Below are 25,653 nucleotides of genomic sequence, written 5' to 3'. Positions count from 1 at the left end.
CGCTTACACGAGATACCGTATGAACTCTGTGACTGCAGGGCAGAGTTTCTCAAACAAACACACAAACGCGGGACTCTGGCTACAGGCCTGGGTATATTGAACAACCCTGAACAGGCAGACTGCTCTGTCACATTACTGCGGCACACACAGGCCACAGCACACACACACACACACAGGCACGCATTAGGACACCAGGCGGACAACTGCCAGCACCGGTTAGGAGCTGCAATGTGTGTGTGTTCCAGTATTTGTACGCAGGTCTCTTCAGAAAATGCTGTTCAAGTCTGCATGGTTATATCCTTATAGACAGGTGTGTGTGTGTGTGTGTGTGTGTGTGTGTGTGTGTGTGTGTGTGTGTGTGTGTGTGTGTGTGTGCGCGTGTTTTGGAAATCCACAGTGTGATAGCGTACAGTTGCATAGCACCTATTGTTTGGAGATTATTAAACATTTATCAACTTTCTGTGTAAAGACATAATCACGAGACTATTTTACAAACTCCTTACATCTAAATGAGAGTTTGAGTTTTTCGAGTGTTATTGCCCAGAAACACTGACATCAAATAACTAGTGGTGATAAAAGCGCAATCACTCTTTGTTACCAACAAGTGGCTTAAATGCTTTTCATTTTCCCCCCCGAACTGTATGTTTAAATATATTATGTCAAACTTCCTTAAATGCTGGATCCAATCACATCTGCAGTGTGTGGAGCTTCAGGTGTGTGAGACTCACGGGGGGCTCAGTGAAGGGCACCGTCTCTCCTTCGCTGCGGAGCAGCGTAGCCAGTCGTTTGAGTGACAGCTCATCTGCGGCTATCCCCTCCTTCTGCATCTGCTCGTACAGAGCCTTGGCTGACGGTAAGTCCTTATCCAGAACTGCCAGGCGAGAGACAGAGAGAGAGAGAGAGAGAGAGAGAGAGAGAGAGAGAGAGAGAGAGAGAGAGAGAGCGAGAGAGAGAGAGCGAGAGAGAGAGAGCGAGAGAGAGAGCGAGAGAGAGAGAGCATGAGACAAAAACCTCAGCATGTCAGATTCTTATTTGAATGTAGACATTTAGAAGGAAAATGACAGGGACAAAAAAGTGTGCATCATATTTACTGGTGGTTGGATAATGCTGTTACTTTCTACCTAGACGCATCATCTACTGATTGACAATCCAGTCTTCCTATGTACGCACGCTTTTGCCAGGACAACACGTTACTTCTGAAACACTGCTGGTTGTGCATGTTAAACAAGCAGCAGGTTTTCCTCCAATACCAGAGTGATGATGGAACAGAGGATCCAAAAGTTTCACTGGCCCTCATCCAGTCATAAATGTCTTTTTCTTCTTGTTCCGACAGGTGAATGTTTGAGCTTCTCTGTGTAGAATGATGTATGTGCAGTGATTGACACTACAAGGCTGTTTCCACATTCTTCTGCTAAAAGTGAAGCTTTTCTCGGGTCTCATTGAAAATCTGATTATAGGAGGCAGGCCTATGAGCATGACCTTTAATGATGATGACCATTTTATGTATATATCTTATTTCACCCTGTATCCATCTGTCTCATTTCCATCTTGTATCTATCCTGTACCGGTCCTATCCCTTTCAGTCCTGTAGCTTATATACAGCCTGTATCCATCATGTGGATGATGTATCTTGGAGAAAACCCATGCAGACCAGACCCAGGACATCCTTGTCATGAGGCAAGTGCACTAACCACTACAACACATATCTTCATCTTCAGTCTATCCTATATCTTTCCTATCCATATAAAACCCTTGCCAGGAGGCAATTACACCACTTGGTTCAAACTTCATCGTTGCTTTGGTCTATCCTGCATTCATTTTTTATCTGTCTATCTTGTATCCAACCTGTATCCATCCAAGGAAGGTTATCTGGCAATCCATTTTTATTATAGAATAAACGATTGAAAAAAAAATAATCATGTTTTGTCCTGTTTTATTGTTATTTTCGACTCTGAGGAAAAAGGGAACAATCCCGTTGTCTTTACAAAAGCAGACAAAATTGCCACTGGAAAAGTAAGAAGGGAAAAGCTGTCTGTTGCTACTTTAAATATCAGATCCTTTCTATATCACAGAGCTGAAATCCCAAACTTTCTTTATACAATTGCTCCTTTTCAGGAAGATGTTATATAGCCAATTGAGGTAGGAGACCGCCTAAAAAAAATAATCTTTGCAAAGCAGTGTGCCTTTTTTTGGTTATGAGTTACTGATACAAAGCAAAGTACAAATTAAAACCTATTTTTTGCCGCTTTATTCATTTATTGAATTAGTTCAGATCTGGGCAGTTTCAGTCATGTTGGTGTGATCTATCATTCTGAAAAAAGGATGGATGTTGTGGTTCTGTGTATCAAAGAGGCAAAAGTAACAGAAGTAAGGTCACTTCTGTATGAAGTAAAGTAAAGAGAAAAGAAAACACTTCACAGATGGGGGTGGGGGAGAAAAAAAGTAAAGTACAAAGACGGGGCAGAGAACAGAGGCGAGCAGTGCATCACTAATTGTGTCCCCTATGTCTGCCTTGACCGACTGGCTAGCTAATGCTAATTAAATAGTCATGTCTGCTCGTCTCTGGTGTGACAAGGTACCAAAGAGGGGAGATGGGAGGGTGAGAAGGTGAAGTAAAAGGGAGGACAAGAGGAGAGGAGAGGATGTAGGTGAAATAGAAGAGTGGATGACAAAAAAAAAAAACTGAGGATGCGGAGAGACAGACGGGAGCGAAGAGGTGGAGGAAAAAAAAAGAAAACAGCTGAGTGGCGGACCGTGTCGCGATTAGCACGCTAGGCTAGCCAGGACAGCTAACTCATTAGAGGACATGTGTTCCTCTAACCCCTGAATGTCTGCACACACACACACACACTCCTGGACCTGATGCATTGTTAATGTGTCTGCTAATGTTGACTTATCCACAGGCCAGCGAGCCGCCTACTGCACTGCTAGCTGCTCCCATCCAGTCCTGTGTGTGTGTGTGTGTGTGTGTGTGTGTGTGTGTGTCAGTCTTACAATGACATTTCATCAGGTATGAGTACAGAAGTTCCTTCTCAGTGAAGTTTGGAATCAGGCTCCTCAGGGTCTTGATCTTTCCAACCTGTGTGTAAAAAATTCAATTTATACACAAGAACTTCATCTGTAGTTCAAGTACGACATTCATAGATTTGACATTAGTTTTTAATAAGCCCATATAAGAGCAAATAGTTAAATGAAAGCAACAACTAGCAAACAAATAAAAGCTGTACATAACAGACAAAAGGACAAAATCAAATGAAGTACTGACTAATACCTGGCTAATTTAAATACTTCTTGTAATTTCTTCTATTTGTTTGGTGTGAAAAACAAAACAAACCTACATTTTAAAAATGTTAAAGCTAAAATTGCCAGAAAATTTTACGTCACTGAAACTTGTGATAGCCACACAACCAAACTTAAAACTGTCATCAGACACAATCTTACAAAAACAAGAAGAAACAAAGATAAACGCTGTGGCATCATCATTATTTAAATTTACTTTTTTAATTGAACTTTTAAACTAACAGACTGCTGAAGCATAATTTTGGTCTATTACAATGATGTGGCATCTGAAGTCTGACCCATTTCTTTAGAATTGTTGGTCTTAATCAGAAGGCGCCTATGAAGGATTATTACCTGTCCAGGAGTCTGAGCCTTCCGAGACATGTAGGATACCAGCATCTCCTTCTGTTCAGCCACGGCGTTGCAGCGCTACGGCGAGACAAGAGGGACAAAAGAAACATGAGAGATGACACGCTCCTCTGTTGAAGTCAAAAACCCTCTCCAACCTGAGCTCTTCACACATCTAAAGTATATAAAACACACCCACACATTCACATGAACCCCCCACGCACCCACATGCAGGGTCAAAGGTTAATTATGGATTTAATAACTACTCTTTTCTTTATGAATTTAAACGTGTAGCGCTATTCACGTCTAAACGTGTAATTATCATGAGTTAACCGCACTGAAGGCCGTATCTAGAACTGAGAGGAAATATAAGTACAAGTGCTCATTGAACAGCTGCAACAGCTTCAAGACTTTATTTCAGAGGAACATTAAGTATAAGAGGTGTAGTCAGTGGACATAAAAGATTACTTATACTTATTACTTATCCTTATCCTATGTTCATTATTCACATGAAAAATTTAAACTCTCTTCAAGGACCTTCTGGCTGATCTTCGAGCACCTACGGGCAGATTCAGCAACCATTATGGAATCCTCTGGCAAATCTAAGTGACCAGTACTGGATTTTTGGGGTAAATGCTGAAAGTCTTAAATGGGACACATTTCGATGATTTTCCTATTCTATACCTCAAACAGATTTTGGGCATTTTCTCTACAATAATTACTTTTTCCTCAGTCATGCAAGAGATGTCTGCAACAAGCTTTTGCCATCCATGGAGAAGTTTCCCTTTACATTAATTCCCTGCAGCGGTGAGCATTTTTTAATGGCTGGCTTTCAGGTAAAATTATGGCAGAGCCTAACTTCATACTAGTGAGTGACTTTGCTAAAAAAAAATAAATAAATAATGAAAGTAATTTCAGTGCACCAGAGCTCAGTAAAATTGATATACATTCAAATATGGGTTAGGATGTGATAACTGACAGACTTCTGTTGCAGAGCGTTTAACCTGTGCATGACTGCTTGTGATGGAAACACGCAAGCATACATATACAATATACAGTGTGTGTGTCAAAAAAATGTGTGTGTGTGTGTGTGTGTGCGTGCGTGCGTGCGTGCGTGTGTGCATGTGTTTGTAGGAGATGCATTAACGTCGCTGTACTCCGAGTAAGTGAGTGTGTTCTCCTGGCTGAGCAGCAATGAGGTCCGATTACTAGCCAGTCGTAAACTAACGCGGTTCACTCCTTCTCCAGCTCGTACAGAATTAAAAGTGAGTGGCCTGTGAGGCTTTTAACAGGGTGACACACACACTCTCACACTCACACACACACACACACTCACACACACACGGAGCAAGCTGCCTTCTTTTAGAGTCACCGAGCGGCAGAATGGCTTCAGTACAATCAGGCAATTAGACCAACACGGTGCCACTTCGCTCAACTTTGCTCCGAGCCCTCACTCACTCTCTCCTTGCTATGCCGACTGCTCCCAAAGGCGACGCCACAACCGACCGGGTCGACCGTCTCCCCTTGCTCCTCACACAATATTGCCTAAAAGCACTGGATACCCTGGGAATGCTTCCTCGCTTCTTTTTCCCTCAATCAACCTCCCGACACCGACACAAACATGCGTCAGGAGTTGTAGACGTGTACGTAAAGCGCCCGCCTCGCTGCCTGACTCCATCGCTGTTTCACTTCTTAATGACATTCTACATCCCTCTCACTCTCCTCCTGCTCCCCCAGCCGACCTCACCTCCTTCTCTCCCGATAGCCTTGTCATCATTATTGTCTGCTCGCCTACTTAAAAGCTTTTTAGAGTTTTCACTTATGATGGGATGGAGGAGTCGGGTTGCTACCCTCCAGTGACCCTGTGGAGGAGAGGTCTGGAGGACGGAAACAGGCCACAAGGAGGCATGAAAAGGAGCAGACCTCAGAGGAGTCGAAACTTACAAACTTAACACCACAAAGACAAATCGGAGAACTTGTCTTTACTTTCTAACACCAGACGCATTTGTTCAAGGACTTGTGTCGTCTTCTCACCCAGGATTTGCACAAGCATTTAAATTTCCAGGGTTTAAGAGGCATGACACCAAGGTTGCATTTTCCTACATCCACACTGCATCTAGCAGATCCATCTCTAAATCCAAATGCACACTAAAAGTTATGGGGTCTACTCTGGCCGAGCATTCCTAGCTGTTCTGATGGATGATCTTCTGCACAGCAGAAGATACGTCACATCAACTGAGCTGACTTGAGAGCACAGGTATTACAAAGTAGTGTGCCCATACAACGGTGCATGCAGCACAAACTAAAACAAAAAACTAAAATAATTTGGAACGCAGCCCATGTATCAGTGGGCTTCTCCTGTTGCAGGACCAAATGAAAATACTGCAAGATCATGACTAAACATCTTCAGTTCAAGTAAGATTTGATTTGTACTTATTTAGATCTGTTGTATCACTGTAGCCTCAAAATGTATAAAAATGTTCACACTTTTTGAAACTCAATGTCTAGAAAAGACTTTGAACCATGCTGAAGAAATACATTTGTCTTGTCCCAAAGTGTTGGAGGTCCAACCTGGAACTCAAAACTTATGTTTTGTTGGACTGCCATGCTTCTACGACAGACTTAAATCTAATCAGTTCCCTTGACATATCTTCTTTCCTAGGCGTCTACTCGGTCTTCTCAAAAATATTTCTTCCGTCTTTGTCCTCTATCTTATAGAGAGAAAAACAGGGGGAAAAAATGGAGTGAAGATGCATATCAGGCAAGAAGCATATTATGGCTCTGGAACCATCTAATCCATAGTTTGTGATTAAATAGTGATGAAGATGAGAGTAGTTAGAAATGTATCTGTTCATTAACATGCATGCTCGTCAGACATCCCCCGATAAAAGATTGAGAGGGATAATCAGTCAAGATGTCATGGAGTAGTGAAGAGCAGACAACATGTCGCCTGCATGTCTCAATGGATCTGCACTGGGTTTTATTTCTCTCTGCTCCACAGAGGTCCATCTTAGATCTTTCTGACCAATGAAGTACTGTACGTACCCACTTCCTACACTTGTCTTTACCCCTATTGCTTAATGTTTTCTAGAATTACTACAATTTGTGCAGAAGACACTTAGGTAAAATGAGCAAAACTTCTGATTTATCAATCCAACTGTTCAACTAATGTGTATCAGCTAAGGTAGTGTGACAAGAACACAAGCTGCACACAGATTCCTGTTAATGTTTAAAAAGTGGAAAGTAATATATCTATGTTCACTGGTGTATGCTCTAATCACACATGCAAACTTAACGACTGAGAGGGTTAATCACTCAGCAAGTGTGAGGGAAATAATCACCGTCGGGGAGGAGAGCAGTGTCTTCTTCTCAGTTTTTCACTCTCCGAGAATCTCTTTGAGCTCTTTTCGCTCACCCTTCCTCCCGACTCTCACCCACCCAGCCTCTACATATTCATGTCCCCAGGCCCAATGCAAAGTCATCGAGCTGTAATGTATGAACTGTGTTAAATAAGTGAAGTAGTAAGAGGCCAATTTCAGACCACCAGACTCGGCGCTGGAATGTGGGCAAGCGTTTCCTGACATAAATGTGAGGCTGGATAAATAAGTCAACGACTGTTTCCACCATCACCGGGGTCTCACCACCGGACAAGCGCATCAGGGGACATGTGATGGACTACATCACCAGCTCCCTTGTTGATTTCTTTTTCTTTTTTTTTTCTTTTTTTTGCAGATTTTAATTACTTTGATATAATAATTTAAAATGTTGCCAAATGTAAGACACTCAAAAAGAGAAAGTGCACACAGGGACAGAGTGCTCCAGATGATTTCAAATGTATTTAGAGTGGTCCATAAAAAGTTAAAAAAAGAAGGTGTTTCTTCAGCATGTTTTACTCAGATTTTGTTTCCATCCAAACTAACCAATAAAAAAAAAAAAACAAAAAAAACAAAAAAAACAAAAAAAAAAAACTGGCAGGACATGAGTACTACCTGTACCTTTTCCTCTGAAACTGAGAATTACACTCAACCACACTATCCACTTTGGTAGATTGTTATATTTGGTGGTGCAGGGATTCATTTCTTCGTTTCATGGCATCCTCATCTCCTCTCCTCTTTAAACCAGATGGATTTTTCATCAGATGATCGCTTTACTTTTTTTTGTCTCTAACACCTCTTTTATGCCCATGTGAGGGATTTATTGCCCTAACAAGATGTGTCATTTAAAATTTGTAGATTTTTTTTATCGTGAATTCAATAAAAATGTATTTGGCTTAGTATATTTGGTTCTATTTATCAGCTATAACCTTTAGTTATAGTTTGATACACAGTAAACGGAGACAAAAAGATGACTAATAAAAAAGCAAGTTTGATGAGAAACACGGTCTGACCTGAAAATCATGGTTTTCTCCACTTGATGTTTAAATAGTGATGAAGAGAAGTGAGCGAGAGCAGCAAGTAATGTATCTTTACGCATCTGAGTGAACGCTTGTCAATTTTCTTCCAATATTAATAAAGTGCAGCTCATCTGTGGATCACTGCCAACCACAGCTTAAGACCACAGACACACACTCATACTCACAGCCAGCATGAACTTGGCGTCCTCGACTTTGTCGATGTCCAGCAGCTGGAGGAAAAGGTCTGTAGCCGGTCTGTAGCAGGCAAAATGATTGGCTAGCCGTTCTGCCATCACACTCACTGCAACACAACATGTGAAATCTGTCAATGGTCATTCATCTTTCTTCTATGCACATGTATTCACTGTGTTTGTGTGTCTTACACTTGTCTATGGCTTTTTCATTGTTCTCTTCCAAGACCTTGCGGAAGACGAAGGCAATACTGGGCTTCACACTGTCTGGTCTAGTGTACTGTTCCTCCAACACCTCCACTGCAGAGTCCATATCACCACTGAAGAGAGTGGGTGGTGAGGATTGGTGAGCGGGAGGGAAAGAAAGAGTTAGTTCAGTTACAGTCAATGAAAACTACAGCTGATAACTTCTCCATGTTTATTCTTCAAACAGACAAACTCAGACACCCTATCATCAGTCCAATGTCAATGCATGGAGCCTGTGATATGGTTTAGGTTTCCCCTTTCATCCTTGTTACATGAAGGGCAGACTTCTTCCTGCACTGGAGCCCAGTAAAACAGTGAGATCAAGTGTGTTGCTTTGTGTTGAAAAGAGAGGTGGGACATAAAGTCTCAGATGAAAGAAGTGTTTCAACAGTTTTCAGCTTATGCAATTTTAAGCAATGTGGGAAAAAATGCATAGTCCCCCATGAAAATTCATTAATCTCATTTGTTCACAAGTTTTTTGGAGCTATTTAACAGATTGTGTTTTTAAAAAATGATGGGGACAAAATCGGTCATAAAAATAGTCGTAGGGACATGTCCCCCGTGTCCGCAGCGTACAAGTACACGACACCTATGAGTGAGTGTACAAGAATGTCCAGTACTGGTGTTAATGAAACAGGGCCAGCAGAAAAACAGGACACAAGGCCAAACCATGCATCAGTTTTTATAAATGTGATCTGGCCTGGTGGGGAAAGACATTTCCTTGGCAGATAATGTAGTCTAGTGAATCCACTGTGCAAGGCTTCAAGTTATGCGCTTGTGGTTCGGACCGATCAGCATCCTAGGAAGGAACTACTGGTAAATACTGCTTTCACTGCTGGTTTGAAAAACACCAATAGCGGCTCCGAAAAAAAAAAAAAGTTTAGCGTAGATGCTGCCATGGCATCCATTATATCTCAACTGGAGAGTATTTCTTCATTAAAGAAGAGCACATAACAACACTGAAAGCTATTCTTGATGGCAAAAATGTTTCATTTATTCCTGATAGCCAACAGGCTATGCTGGTGGAAGTTCTCTCCTACTGTTTATCTGAATGGTTGAAGTTAGCCTGTATTATACAGTAAAAGACAGATGTTTGGTTTAATGCCCTGCAGGATATTTTGTTTGCAAGTGACTTCTAAGGTTGACTTTCCAAATGGTTATGTGTAAAAAAACAAACATCTGGCATGTCAGGTTAGAGGGACAGAAACAAAAGATGTGAGAAATCTGCCAAAATAAAGAACAATAAAACTGCTCCCACATGTGTAATCTAATATTAAAATGATATTGATTTCATTTTAGTCCAGAGCAACTCTTCCGCCGATGCACGCGCACGCACACACACACACACACACACACACACACACACACACACACGTACTGTGAAATGTTTTTGTGCTGATGTCACCACAACCAAACAAAGCCTGCACACCAAAGCACTACAAATCTAACACAACTCAATCTGGCAACCCGACCTCGCTGCTAACACTTTACGCTCCCTTCTCCCTCCCCGCCGTCACCAGTCGTAATGAATATTTAACTCACAGGGTGTGTGTGTTTGTGTCTCTGTGTATGTATATGTGAGAGCATTCAGAGGTGGAGGGGGGGGCATATCTACACTGATTGTTACGACTGGGACCGTCTGAATAATTCAGCGGGGGCCCCCTCTAAATGTGGCGCTGTGCTTTCCGGGCCTGCTCGCTTTTCCGCCCTGGCTCTTAACCAGTCAGCTTGATTCAGATACAGCAGGGATGCACGTGTCAGAGCCGCTCAGAGCGCAGCTCCCAGAGGTCAGGGTTCAAGCTGACAGGCCTGCACCGCGATGGCCAATCGGGCGTAAGGCTGTCTTGCCATTCTTCACTTCCTGCTGTCCCTCCGAGTTGGCATGGGGACGATGCCGCTCGAGCTGGAGGACGGCGCTAATGCGGCAAGTGGTGCAATGAAAGTTTGATGCACAATGTGCTTTATATTTTGTTCTCTGTTGTTTAAGAAGCGCCGAAGCAGCAGCGGAGGATGGGTGTTTTCATGACATTAAAAGGAATCCATGAATAATCCTATTAGGCCTTTGTTTCCTATTTGTATTTGACGCCCCACTCACCCTGTAAGCTTTTACTTTAAGAGCGTGTCAACCTGGGTCTTGTCAAACTCTGCTGCTGGTTTTGTGTGGAGTTTATGAAACAGTGTAAAAGATTTCACACTGGACTGTATGTTGCAACATAAATTGAAACTATAATCGTCTGCAATAATTTAAAAAAATGACACGATGACTACTTTCATCAAACATCAAATTCAGAGAAGCATCTGAAAAGCTGCATTTACCTAAATGTGATCAAAATCCTGAGTGAAAGCCCCTTTATTTACATTTTTAAATAACTGATGGCTAAATTTTGTTTGCTGGAAAATGTGACACCACCAACACCAGAGTCGCCAAAGTCAAACTCAAACTCTTTGCATCCTACACCTGTTTTAGGTGCCACTTCAACTCAAAAACGTCTATCTTCACAAACTTGGAAGTCTTACTTCTTGATGTGTGCCAGGGCTATGTTGTTGACGAACACAATGCTGGACATGTTGATGTTCATGCCGAGGTTCTTCAACAGAGTCTCCACTTCCTTGATCCCAGCCACGTTGCCACTGTTACCCAGGGCCTGAACCAGTCTGGTGAGAGAAAGCTGCGTGGGCACCCGGTCTTCAGACAGCATGGACCTCAGTTTCTCAAGAGCATCTGTGGCACAATGCAAGGAGTGAGCATGTGTGTGACAGAAAGGAGTGTGTGTATGTGTGTGTGCATGTTTACCCACGCAGTACATGTCATGTTTCTTACCTTGAGTCAGGCCTCTCTTGCTCAGTGTGACGATGAGCAGGCTGGTGGCGGTATCACTTAGCTGGAAGGTCGGCAGATGTGACGTAGCACTGAGAGAGACACAAAGCATTTTCTTAGTTTGGTATCACCTTTCATAGGTACACTTTGTTGAAAATAACTTTAGTTTGACCTCTTAATCCAATTAAGGACAAAACAAATTAAAACGATCACAAATGGAACAGTGCAACATAGGCCAGTGGAGATGGAAATATTGTCGACGCACTACTTTGGTCCAGATTGTAATACTGCAGTATAGAGATATATTCAAAATCCCTGCAGGATAAAACCCATCGCATGTGACAATCCCCTGACTTTTCTCAGGTGCCATCATGAGGTTTACATATGTGATAAACATCTTGTCCCCCTCAAGATGAAGTGTCATCAATTTAGCAATTCCTGAACTTTCCATCAAGCACCATCATGTCCATCAGATAAAAGCTTTAATTTTTCCAATACTTTCCCATCATCTTTAGGTTTACTTTGTGTTTAGTGCTCATTAGTGTAAGAATGTCAATATCATGAAATAAGATTATATACACCACGACAGAACAATTCCTCCACGTCTGGGTGCAACATGTAACTTGTTACCATGGTGGTTTATAGTAGCAAATACTGTACTCTACCATTACAAGCAATTCTTTATAATCTGTGATGACTGTGTTAATATCTCCGTGGCATCTTTGTCATAGAGTCTTTAGACTTCTCAGAGATCGAGTAGATAAAACACATGAGCTGCAAGACAGAACAGAGATGAGACAATGGGAACAAATGTGATTGACGGCGAGTCTGAGCTTCTTGCAAAGCGCCTGCTGTGACCCTGAAAATAATACAGACATCAAACAGTTGATTACTTCTTGCTGAGCCACTGCACGTGTGTGTTTCTATGTGTGTGTGGTATTATGTGAGGCTGAATGCTGCAGTATTGACTCCCCCCCCATCACTTCTTCCTCACTCCGTCTGCCTATTTTATTTGCTCCTCTTTTCAGCCCTCCTCCTTTTCATTTCTTTGCCACCAAAACCTCAATCAAGCCTGCCTCCCATCTTCTTTTCTTTTTTTATTTCTTATTATAGCCCTGCAACCAGATTAATCCGTCCACTCAATTGAGCATCAGGCCGGCAATCCTTATCACCACGGCGACACCAGGCCAAGCAGCATCCGGCAGCCACTGTGACAGGGTCACGGCAGAGATTGCAGCGGTAACAGGGTCGCCGGCACAGGGAGACCGAGCAGAGGGGGTGTGTGGTCAGAATTATTCTTATCGGGCGGAAGAAAATCTCTAGAAGCCGTATCTCGCTCACCTTTTCTCACTCTCTCACACACACACACACACACACACACACGCTCTCTCTCTCCTAGAGGGGTATTGTGCTTTAGCCAATGAATCCTTCATCCACCTCTTCCTCTGCCTCTCTCTCATCATCATCGCCCTCTCCCAATCCCTTAATCTCGCCATAAGCACCCCCGCTGCTCAATTCTGTACAGATTACCCAAAAACAAACACACTCAACCACACGCACAGAGAATTAATGCCTATAGCGTCTTCATTAACCTCGTACGTGATTAAATCTAGCCCTCCTCCCCTCGTTCGCTCCTCCTTTCCTATTTAGCTCTTTTTATCTCCTTCCCTTTCCTCCCCGTTTCCATTTTTCCCCGACTCTCCTCTCAGCTCATTTCACTTCTCATTTAGAGTGCAGATAAACGAAGCTTTTATCCAGGCAGGGATGCCATAAACCAGTTCAAACAGAGACTGGAGATGGGTTATCACTTGTATTGCCTCACGCTTGTTGAAACACGGGTCTAAAATTGATACGATTATTTCTCATAACATAAGAGAGTGAACCATGTAGAGAGCTGAGGAACAGGAGAGAGACTGATAGTGTAATAGATGTTTTTACATATTTTCTTGTTTCCCTACAAATTAGTCACTTCATCACTTCTTTCTTGTATCGTGTCATTATATTATTATCTCGTTCTTGGACACTTTTGCTTTTGGGCATTTCTTTCTGCAGAGAAAGTGATATAAAGACGGGGACAAAGGGAGATAAAGAAAAAGGAGGAGATTACCTAAAAGACAAACAGAACAGAGAAGATCAGAGCTGCTCTAAAGCTCAGATCTCTAATACCTCTGTCTGTCCATCTACTCGTCTCCAGGCTCAAGCCCTGATATGGCCCCCATCACACAACAACACGATAGATTACTAATTGGAAGAAGATTGATGTTTTTGTGCAAAGTCAGCCGCTTCCCAGAAAAACCAAAATTAATCTGTACATCTGAGCGTGCATGTATGTGTGTGTGTGTGTGTGTGTGTGTGTGTATCTTGGGGCTTAGTAAGAGCCACTGTTCATATCCAGCAGGGCTGAGTGTGTTCGCACACAATCAGTTTATAATCCTCATGTCTATTGAGGAGATGTGGTTTTAGCCTGAGGTGACCCGGTGCTACAGACTGAGGAGACAGCAGAAGTAGCAGAGCATTAACCAAACTACATGTTGAATTTGTCAGTTTGTTATGTTTATAACTGACAATCAATGGCTCAGAACCCGGAGGCTGAATATCTCACAATTTTCCTGCATATTAACTGATTTAAATCAGGACAATCTGAGCTGAAAGAAGGGATGTCATCAAAATCTACATACCAGGACAAATATGATAAAGTGAAGATGGACAGAAATGTCTCATGTTTCCTGAGGGATGTTTAAACAGTGATGGTAAGGTGTCACTTTTGGGCACGAGAGTCATCTGTTGGAGAGTTAAGGCACTTACATGTCCTTGACTGCCATGGCGTCTTCCATGAATCCCTCGGCAAGCAGGGATCGGATCAACTGGTCATAAATGCTGGGGCTGAATACCAAACCTCTTTCTTTGCTATCCTTCAATAATTCAAAGGCTTCTGTAGGAACGAGAGGCAAACAAGAAAAAAAAAAGCGTGAGAAGTTGGATAATATTAATTTTATTAGATTAACGGGGTAATCTGCTTTCACAAAGATGGTTACAGTGGTGAGATATAGTTTTAACACCTTAATTTCACTTCACTAAAAAAGGTCTACAATTTGGTGCTAGTAGCAATTGATAACTGGAGTAAATGAATTGTTTCAAATCTGTTTGAAGCTCCATCAATCAATATATCTTTTATATCAAGGCCAAGTCCTTCAAGTCTTTGTAATGTGAAAGTGTTGCTGGTTCTTGCTGAGACTGAACACTCAACTGGACCCTGTTCTGAAACCTCACTAAATAAATTCCTCTAATGCCCAATAACAGCATCTTGCCCCTTTCCAATGACTGGAAGCATTTCACCGCACCTTTAGTGGCCGCTTATGCAATAAACACTTTTGCCTTCAGACATGAAGTATAATTCAACCTTTTTTGTTTTTAGCTCAATAATTGTTTTTTAAAGTACCGTTTCAAACCGAAATCTCACTTGAAGCTGCCTGCTGAGCACAGCCAGTTGAGAAAATGAGGAAATTAAAGTTGAACATTGAGGGAGCTAAATGTTCCAGATACAGTAAATGTTCACAGTTAAGTAAGCCCATGTTGCTGATTGTGCTGTATGTTCTAATAAGCAGTTGTTTGTTAACAAAGAATTGATGAGCTAAAAGTATATCAGGGCTCTGGAATTGTTTTAGATGTGTTTCTGCCTTCTGCTGCTTACCTTTGACTTTACCCTTTTTGCAGAGGGTCAGCAGGTGGACCTGGCGTTCGGCACCAACCTGTGTTGGTGTTTGTTGTTGTGTGACGGTATTTGTTGCAGGCTTCTCCTTCGGTGTGGTGTCAATTTGTTCATACCAGGTCTGTCAAAGACACAGAAAACCAGTGATGAGGCTGATAAAACACAGCTACATTTATACTGTATTCAACTGTGGGCAATAGCAATGAGCTGGAGTGTGCATGTGGGTGTGTGTGTATGACAGTACAATAATGCTGCTGGGCCGGCAGGGCAGGGTCCCCTAATGCTCGGTCACCCGTTTAGCAGTGAGGGGAGGGGGTTAAGCTGTATTGGCTAGGGGCAAATTAGGTCTGGCACCCCAGGGGCAAAAGAAAAGTGTGTGTGTGTTAGTGAGTGTGTGTGTCAGAGCGAGGGCGTCAACTCAAGAGCCCCAAGGGTCACCAAGTTCAACGCTCCAGGCAACAGCAATCACTTCCTGTCTCATCATGCTGCAGGCTATTGGAGCAAAGCGGAGGAAAGCTAAAGCAAGGACGAACTGAGCAATAGAACATTATTTCATTTAAAGCATAACTCTTTTCTTTTATCGTGTTCTGTTTGTAATGTGTAATCAGATTCCTTTTAATTCTGTCTTTTGGTCGGTGTACAGTCAGGGCCACATGCAGATGTATAAATAAGAATCCAGCAGCAGCCATATGGTGGCATTTAGCTGCTGGCTAAATTAGTCTGGCATTACAGATTTACAGACAGATCAGGCTGTAATTCCTTTCACCAGCCAGCTGGTCTGATTGACCACACTTCAGATCAGAGCTTCAATCCTGTTTCCTCTGCATGTAATGAACGGAGGCTTAAAGTGGAGCGGGGCGGGGTGGGTGCGGGTGCACACACATAGAGCAGTTTGGTAAGGGTTTTCATGAGGGTGTTCGGGGTTAGTTCCTGCGATCAGAGGTTGGGGTCACAGCGTGCACTTTTGTTAATCTATGCAGGATGAAAATAATTGAGAATGAGATGATGTATTTTAGAAGAGCGCGGCTCCAGTTTATATCTGGCAACATTTAAGCTCCAATAATGCATTCTCAGTACAGGACAGTATACAGTGCAGACTCGACCTAGACTAACCATATACAGAGTGTAACTGGGGACTATCATTGTGTCTATTTAGAGTTAGAGGGTCAGAGATTTAAGTTTTAATTCTTAAAATAAAAATAGAAAAATCCTTAATAAGTATCAATCAGTTACCAAAATTGTTGACAATTATCTTCCATCCAATTCCATTCAGGATATAAGACGGATGTATGCAGAGACGCCATTGTCATTTGAATTGAACCATCTGCTGCGTGGTGGCATGTTATGTTTGACCTCAGGCACTTTGAGAATCCTTCAGTGTTCTTGGGAAGCTCTTCGCCTTTGCTTTCAGCTTTATCTACTCCGCTTTTCCCCGCAGGAGCCTCCTGGCAATTATTTTTCTGAATAGAACATCTGTCTAATGAGCGTCACTGAGATGTTTTTTTTTTTTTTTTACCTCAGGTATGTCAAAGGGAACCTCCTGGCCATTATTCTTCAGTATGTCTGCCAGCATACGCAGGGTCCTGTCCCTGGGAACAACGTTCTCCTCCTGCATCTTTGTCCACACGACCTCTGCCTTCTTCCAGTCGTTTGTCTCCTCTGATACAAGAAACAAAGCAGTGGGAATCAGAAAAGGTGCATTCTTGTATAATTTGTTATGAAAGACATGACACAAAGTGTCGTCAGCTCATATCTGATGTAGTTCGCCACTCAGCCTGCACTGGAGTCATTTCTGACAAAGCGCTCCATGCTGAGAGAGGGCAATCAAAGCACTAATCTGATCAACTGACTGACCCTCAACTATGGTGTAATTTAGGAAACACACTAACTAGTGATGTGTGCACGTTTGTGTGTTTCTGTGTGTGTGTGTGTGTGTGTGTGTGGGAAGTGGGGGGTAATGAGTTGACAATCAGCTTTAACACTCCAATCACAACTGCTATCTGCTCAGCTCTCCACTGCAGCAATCACACCATGTCTGCTGCTCCAACTTCCGACTGATCCCATTCTATGTTTCTCACACACACTAGAGAACACCTAGAGGTCACACGCACAGACACAAAATAAAATACAACACAAATAAAGGACTCTTACTGCAGAGACGGAGGATGTAACTGTACATCTCGTCTCTGTCGCACTCAAACAGCTTGGTCGTTAAGTCCACCATCTGCTCCAAGGACTCCATCTTAACAAACAAACAAAAATATCTGTTTGGAATTTTGCAATTTTTATTTGCTTTTTGCTTTTGCTGTTTATCTGTGTGTGTATTACCTTGTTGGCAGAAATGCATTTCTCTGCATACCAATACAAGCGTCCTGGCCTTGCCCTCAGTCCAGGGGTCTATGAAAAGAAGAACAGATGAGAATTTGTAAGGGAAGGAACAATGGCGACATTAAATATCTTCTGGGTGTTGTTGAATGTAACTTTGGTCGTCATCATGTTGTGACGCTTTTCTCGTCCCATGTTCAAGGATCTCAGCAATTACCTTGTTAATACTAGACAAAATTCATGTACAACAGGATAGAAATGAGGCCAAATCCACAAGCTAAGAACCAAGTGATAATAAGCCACAATCGTTTAAATCGGGCTTTAAAGTTAAATCACAGTAGAAGTAAAACATCACTATGAATGTCTATTAAAAAAGGTCAACAAAATAAATGTAAAATTTAACTAAGAACCAACCATACGATGAATACCTATTGATCCATACAAACCCATCCAGCCTAGACAGCATTTTCAATATTGCTATTAGCTGATAAACATCAATTATAGCCTTGTGCATAAGAATCAATACAGATGAATGTATCACTGGTCTGAAAAATGAAATGTGTCTGCAGAAGCAGCTCTTGCAGCAGTTTTACATCAACGTGACGCTGATGCATTTTCAGATAATCTTTAAATGTAAACTGGCGTGAGGAATGTGAAGCTGATGTTTGTGTGGCCTTGAATGAGCTTTCAGAAAATACAATCAGTACATTAACGCCACACAGAGAAATAAACATAGAGGAATAAAATCTGGTCGGAGAAGTTTGATAAACGTGTTTTCCAGAAAAACTATTCTATAAGGTGGAGCACTGAGGAAGACTTCTAGAGTCTTTGAATTGTTATTCAAACGCTATTGTACAGAACAGATTCTGTTCGAGCTAATGGCATACAAAGTTTAAAATAACTTTTTGTGTGTAGGCATACCAAACAAGCTAAATTATGGAGGCACACCTGTATTCAAATCTGTGCAAAATGTTTATTTCTATCAACTAATGCCAGTTAGAATTTAAACATAAATATTTGGGTTCCCTGGGAGATCACAAAGGTATAGAATTTGCCTCAGGATTGGGATGCTAATGCATACAAGTGATAATTAAAAATGCATTTGATGTGTGATTTATAGACTGTAGTTCTGTTGTTATAAGTGCTAAATTAAAACTTGATGTGAAGAAATCTTAAATACTGACACAGACAAAGATCAGTCCAGAAGAAGCAAGACTTCTGAGAATTAAACTAATTAAGACTCAAAATTAAGACTTTGAACTACATGAATGATTGAAACAACTGCGATTATGTGTTTTCTAAATGGTTTTTATTAGTTACTTTTATGTTCTAATTTTGAAGATCTCGAGTGGAAAGAAAGAATTTGAATGTTTTGTTTCTCTGAATGCTGAGTCAGTCAGGTCATAAGAGAAAACAAAAAGGAAATCCACCCTTAACTTCAAATGGAAAATCACTGGTAAACTTTTAAAAATATAGCAAAGAACAACAACATTTTAGGGTTTAATATCTACTGACTAGAAAGTCCCATCGGCCATAAATAGTCTTGCATTTTCAGGAGATTTGTAATACTTTTAGGACGCCGGTGATACACAAACAGACAGAGTGTGTGGGCTGTCAAATAAGGGCTGACATAGATTGATCTGCAGGCTCGTGTAGCAAAGATTTAGCCTGATATGTGGAGAGACTAGATGATTATTATCATGGAATAACAGTGATCAGGAGTTCATCTGTCTCTTGGGGCTTTGATACAATCTGAATAAGACAGGGATTGAGAAATCTCCCTCACTTCCTGGTAATCTGGCTGAGGGAAAAAAAGAGAGAGACAGAGCGATCGGCCAGGAAGTTAATCTGAATGGGGATCAACAGTGCTCAATCCCCGCTGGCCTCTTTGATGGGAGTCCATCATACTCTGAGAGGGAGGGGAGAGTCAAGAAAAGACAGGCTTCATCCCTTTTCTCTGACCGTCCCCTCACTGCCGTCATCCTTTCCTCTTTCAATCCCCACTTCTCTCAATCCCTCCCCTCTTCCTCCAAATCTCCCCTGCTCAGTCTTTTTCCCTGCCTCTCCATCCCTCCATCCGGCCCAGGCAAAGGCATTATGTTCTTACCCAACCAGCCAAAGGGACAAATTAAAATGTGTTGCACTCACTCACTCTCTCTCTCCCTCAGTCTGTCTAATCTTCTTAGAGACTAAGGCCCAGTGCAAGTGCTCCATCTTTTTGCCTCCCATTCCCTTTACTTGGTAAAGTCTTGCGGGCTCAAAGCAGCCTTCGCACATCCATCTTCACGCAAACACACACACAAATATGTTTGGGATTTTGTATCCGTCAGGACAAAATCTCCCTAATCTGGGTAGGCAACAAAATCCTCAGAAATAAGAAGGCACATAACTCGACTCGACGCACGGGTGGATCAGAAGAATACAAGGCAGAAACAAAACAAAAAAAACACTCTCACTTTCACAAAGAGATAATGGAAAAATGCCATCGTGTCAGATTATCAAGACAATCCTCTGACACGCACACAAACACAGCAGAGTGTATTACCGTCCACCACTTTTCCTCTTTAAGAGTCTTGTGTGGCCTTTAGATGCTTCACAGGTCTCCCTTTCTCTCATCCTTATGTACATGTACACAAAAAGAAAAAGACGGAGCTGACCTCGTGTCACCTCCACTTAACAAACCCTCTCCATCTCAATTCCTAATGTTCTAATTCCACTAATCACCTGGCCACTTAGTCCACACACACACACACACACACACACACACACGGCCGAACCCCTCTCCCTAACACAAAAACACATAATGGCTCGCCACTCTTTAGCAATACTACCTAACCTTGACCATCACACACATGCGCATGCTGCAGTAATAGGCCCGGCCACCTGACAATCCTCTACCTAACCTTGACCATTTAGCACAAAATTGGCCACCTTTCTCTATCATTACATTTAATTAGCTGTGATTAATCAGCTGCCAATTATACCAAACACAGCCTAAAGAGAGACACCACTCTGGACTACCACTTGACGCTCTCAGAGGGGGGAAAAAAAGTATTTGTTTGAGTGCGCGTGTGTGCATATTTGAGAGATAGATCTGATTCTCTTGTATTATATATCCTTAGTACTGTGTCAATCGCCAGGCACGTATAATAAGTGACAGCTCAGAAGTGGATTTTCTGGTGTACATCTTAGTGTTTTTCTTTTTCAGATTACACTGCAAAAAAAGTCAGAAACTACTAACAACTCTGGAGGTGCACTGATCCATTCTATTACATTAACAACAGATAAAATGTCTAATGTGAGAAATATCACCAGGCTCCTCAGTTCTCCTTATCGCCATGAAGCATCTTAGCACAGGAATGTACAATAGCTGAGGAAATTGTCCTAAAGCATCAAGGTTTAACCTCATGCCTAACATCCATAACTTCCCACAGGAACCTTGATACCAAAACCCAACAGATGGGAGTGGCTCAGCTTAGCTTGAGCTTTTGTCACTCTAACCTACATCTTCTATCAACATGAAGGACAACATGCACATCTGTAGTCCGACTACAATCTCACACACCACTGGCATGTAGCTGGCTTTCTGTCGTAAGTAGGTTAACAGCCATACAATCTATTGTAACAGAAGGGGAACGAGTGCCACAATAACAACATGTCGATAATATTTAAGAGGGTTTGGAAATCCTCAAGAGGGACAAATCCCTCGTTTAGTGCACATCAGGACACGAGAAAGAGAGCAGGGTCTTAGCGAGGGAGTTAAGGTATTTTTCCCCTCACTTTTGTTCTCATCCTGATCAGACAACATAATGGCCTTGGTTCTGCTCCTCTTATGTCAAGCTCATCCCTCTATTTGTTTATTCATCAATCTCTCTGTCCTGGTATCCAGTCCCCCGGCCGCCCGTCGGTTTTTATCCATGTGAAAATCGCTTCTTATCTGCTCGCTTTGCCTCTCTTTTTCTCACACTAATCCACGGGGCTGGAGGATAGCAGGACTTAAGATGACAAAGATATAAATATTCATACAATATTCAGGTCAGATGAGCTACATGAATAAAGAGAGTTTGGCAATTACATCCTGACGTGTCCTCTGTGGCTCGTGACAGTCGTGCAGATGGTGACTGATTTTTATTCAACGACTTTTCATCAGGTAGCGGGTTGCAGCCAAAAAACAAACCACAGATATTTCAAATTTTGGGGTGCCGTGCATCACATGAGGATGGAGTTACACGGTTTGGCCACTATGAAAACTGGCCTCAGAGTCTGGTGCTCCTCCTGGGGGCCTGACTGCAACCAATGATTACTTTCGGTATAGAGTGAACTTTTTTTCTCCATTTAGTGATTGTTTAATTTGTAAAAACTCAAAAATAAATTGAGAAATGCAATCACTAATACCCAGAGTCCAAAGGGAAACCCACACAATCCTTTGTTTTGTTGAACCCACAGCCTATTTACTGTTGGGTAGTTACATTCTTAACAAAACATGTGTTGTCTGTCAAGCACTACCAAAGGCTGTCGGATAATTGTTGTAGAGAAAAAAAACAATATTTCTTCTTAATAACTTCAGAAATAGAGTATCATGAGAAGGAAAAACTCACGGTTAAGTAATGAGTTAATATACTTGGTGTCATCCTGCCACTTCAGACATGACAAGTATTTGAAGTCTAGACCTCTCTCTAAACTGATGAAATGACAGCAATTAGCTACTTGGTTTAATAAAAGAGCTCCGTCATTCAGGTCTCAGGAAGACTGACGTGTATCAGAAAACTCAACCTGGCTCCCACCGTTCCTTTGTTTGTGTGATTACCTCAATGATCTTCCGAGCCTCACGGTAGCGGCCTGTCTGGAGGAATGCAAAGAACAGATCGTACAGCATGGTCATCTCTCCACGTTTCTGACTCACAAAGTCCATGGCTGAAGAGAAAAGACAAGGAGACAGACAGACGGGGGGGGGAAACAGAGTAGAGAAAGGTCATGAATAAAAATGCCTGCAAGGTGAACAAACGCACCCCACACTTCATCTTTTCCCTCTGATTCCATTATTTGGCACAATGTCCCAGGCACAAAGCAGCCATATCAAGCCGACTCTCAAACAAACACACACAAGTCCCGAATGAAAGCCTAAGCCCTCATGGTAAACTTGCTAAAGCGCTCTGCTCAGCGTTACGTACTATCTCTGTCCAGCAGCTTCAGGACAGGTACCACACACACACACACACACACATACACACAATGCAAACTTTCAGTCATCCAAATGGACCTGCATATTCAGCGAAGCAGAGAAGAAAAGAATAATCCCTCTCCCTTTCCATCATCTGAAGTCAACAGGAAGAACAATGTGCTGTGATTTTGCTTTTTGAACTTTTATGATTAAAGGGCAGTTTTTAAGATATGGTCAAAATCTTTAGTTTAAAACATTCAAAGAATGAACAGTGTTTACGTTTTGTCAAAGACAGCTATGTACTGTGTTGCAGAGATGTTTAACAAAGTTGCAAACGCCGTTAGTCCAACGGAGAGTTGCTGAACCCATATTTTACAAATTAGACTTTTAAATGAGGTCATAGGTTAGGTCATAACAGTGAAGTTCAGAGATAAGTTAGTTGTTAGAGATAAGTAGGAAGTAGTTTTTGCATGCATAAAGTAATTCCCTCCTCCTCCACATCACATGTTTCTAAAGATATTTTCATGAAAGAAACCTCCAGGTTAAAAGCATGTATGATGACCTGTTTCAAATAGATCAGTGGTTGCTATGGTTGTCAGAACCTCACAAAGAAGCCCACATTTTATATTTTTGTTGATGCTTGAACTCAAGCTGAGGTCGGACATGTTCTTTTGATGAGGTGTGTCATGCTTTAGTGCTTTGTGGGCCACTGAAGGTCAGTCTGTTGGAAGTATACACATTTGACGGTTCCAGTACACTTCTGCTTTTATTTGGTGACTATTCATGCACTGCAGCAGCACAGGTTCATAAGAGCAAGCCATGGTGCAGCAGGCTGCAGCACTTGACATGTACTCATAAAGTCATCAGGTCAAGTGTGACTCAAGGTTTGTCTCATAAGTCATCTCTCTCTGGTGCTTTGAGGGAGACGGAGATGAAGTCATTTGTTATTTCAAGATCTAATGATTAGTTCGAACCTGTTGTGTGATTTTTGAAAGGTGCGGCGGCTGGTTCTGTCAGGGACAAAGGTGGATGAGGGAGTGGGTGAAAGGGGAGGTGGAGAGGTGCTCCACTGTGCGGTTTCAACCTTTTCCACACTCCATAGCCACTTGCCCCTTCAGCACACTGAACTTGACTTTTTCACCGAGCTGCTGTCGACGAACAGGGAGACCGTTCAAAACGTGATTGGCCGACGTGCTTCATTATGACTCTTGTCAAAAACCTTTCTCACTTTCTGGTCCTTTTACACACTCCTGGAATTTTTGCCGCCTGTCACATGCGTGTTTAATGCAAACACTGCATGGGCACTTAGGTTGAGCTCCTTCCCCTCCAACCATGCACAAAAATTATTAATAGTTTCAACCAGGAGAACAGAAAGTTTCATCAATCACAGCTAAAGAATTTCTTTTTAACTATATCTGGAGGAAGCAGGACAGTGCGTACAGCTATAGCAAACTATAGTGGGTCCATCTGGATATAATAAGCCATCAATGTCAGCCAATTAAGGATACAAAATCTTTAAAAATGTCTGCCAATATGACAGTACAAAAAGATGAGAAGCTTTATAAATGTGCACACGACACAAACTTTTACCAAGTATCACAATAAGAGTATGCAAAATAATATGCTAATTCCTAAACAGACAGAACTTGTTTTGCTTCAGCTGAAATGAGCCAGAGAATATCAGCATTTTGTGCATACCTAACCCGCTTTGGTTCAAATTCAACTGGGATGTTTTCTTGCATGTTTTTTCTTCTTCATCCCAGGATCTCCTGCCACCTCTCTACAGTCAACTTTTTAATGAAAGGCATAAAAAGCCCCCAAAGATACTTGCTGTCGATTTTTATTTATAAAGAGCTGCAACTAAAGATCATTTCCATAATTTGTTCATGTTTTGCATATCTTTATGATTGAGCACACATGGTTTACATCAGTGGCTGCCAGAAGCTTCTTGCTCAATGCAATGACGTTTATGCCAGTTGTGTTTCTAACCTTTCTGCAGCAGTTCGGTGTTTCCTTCCTCCACCAGGCCGACAATGATGTCATGGATGCGAGGCAGGAACTTGTAGCGGTCATGACACGCCATTACTGCGTCTAGAGCTCCAGACAGGTCCTTGCTGTAGGTATGGCACACACACGCGCGCACACACACACACACACACACACACACACACACACACACACACACACACACACACACACACACACACACACACACACACACACACACACACACACACACACACACACACACACACACACACACACACACACACACACACAGAGAGAGAGAGAGAGAGAGAGAGAGAGAGAGAGTGAGCAAGTGAGATGTCAGGTCTTTCCAATCAGTCATGTACAGGATTGTGTCAGTAGAGAATAGAGAGTGTATCATGGGGTGTTGACCCTGCAACCTCCTGTTCGAGCACTATGACCCACAGCAACAATACAGGCTTTTGAATTCATGACAGCACAACTGTAGGTGATGAAACCTTTTGGCCCCAATACATCATTCTCACACAATCAGGCCCACTCACACACACCTGTCTGCGAGGGGCTAATGTCTCTCTGGACAAGCTTTTAGAGGGGAAGCAACGCAACAGACAAAAGGACTCGGCTGATCTTTACCCTCTCCGCTCAGCTCCACTCGTGCCTTCCAACTTCTCTCCTCTTTTGTCCTCTCCAACACCCTTTAACCTCCCCATCATTTCCTCTTCCTCTCATTTTCCTTTCCTCCTTGCTTCCTTCTCTTTTCCTCCCCATCACCTTCCGTTTCATTCCATGCCGTCAGTTCCCACTCCCCTCCATTGACCTCACCCCCCAACTGAGCAATTTAACACAAATATGGCAACAACATTAGAGGCCCCCACCCCCCTCCCACCACCAGCTCGCTCCCTTCGCTTCTCATGTTTCTTGTTGGATCCATCCTCCTATCCTTCCCTGAGCGGACGAACAAACAAAAGAGAGATGGAGTGATAACGAGAGAAGTAGAGAGGCCGAGACAGGGGAAAGGAGGCAAGGGAAATAGAAACTGAGAGACTGGGGAGGGAGAGAAACCACTTCAATCCCCTTTATTGTGACAGCGCTGCCATCAATCTGTTGATTGGGTAATTACCATGTCAATCACACAGAGGTCATAGCAGATAGGGCAACCATGGGGGAGTTAGGGGGCAGAGTGAGGGAGTGAAA

General features: G+C 42.4%; 1 protein-coding gene across 1 annotated transcript in view; it reads right to left on the bottom strand.

Annotated features, from left to right (window-relative positions):
• lrpprc (leucine-rich pentatricopeptide repeat containing) overlaps positions 1-25,653 on the bottom strand; it is a 55,879-nt gene that overhangs the window by 1,678 nt on the left and 28,548 nt on the right. Inside the window, exons 24-37 of the mRNA XM_037123419.1 lie at positions 24,460-24,584; positions 22,117-22,223; positions 17,313-17,381; positions 17,136-17,226; positions 16,501-16,643; positions 14,967-15,105; positions 14,081-14,207; positions 11,279-11,367; positions 10,975-11,179; positions 8,404-8,531; positions 8,206-8,321; positions 3,634-3,708; positions 2,995-3,079; positions 729-871 (exon numbers count right to left, since the gene is read on the bottom strand). Of these exons, the coding sequence (XP_036979314.1) occupies positions 729-871; positions 2,995-3,079; positions 3,634-3,708; positions 8,206-8,321; positions 8,404-8,531; positions 10,975-11,179; positions 11,279-11,367; positions 14,081-14,207; positions 14,967-15,105; positions 16,501-16,643; positions 17,136-17,226; positions 17,313-17,381; positions 22,117-22,223; positions 24,460-24,584 (1,642 nt within the window). The remainder of the gene's footprint in view (positions 1-728; positions 872-2,994; positions 3,080-3,633; positions 3,709-8,205; positions 8,322-8,403; positions 8,532-10,974; positions 11,180-11,278; positions 11,368-14,080; positions 14,208-14,966; positions 15,106-16,500; positions 16,644-17,135; positions 17,227-17,312; positions 17,382-22,116; positions 22,224-24,459; positions 24,585-25,653) is intronic.

Source organism: Acanthopagrus latus, chromosome 15 (genome assembly GCF_904848185.1).
Source record: "Acanthopagrus latus isolate v.2019 chromosome 15, fAcaLat1.1, whole genome shotgun sequence".
In the NCBI taxonomy this organism is placed as follows: Eukaryota; Metazoa; Chordata; class Actinopteri; order Spariformes; family Sparidae; genus Acanthopagrus; species Acanthopagrus latus.
The sequence above is the reverse complement of the archived record's forward strand: the minus strand, read 5'-3'. Positions and strand labels throughout refer to the sequence as shown.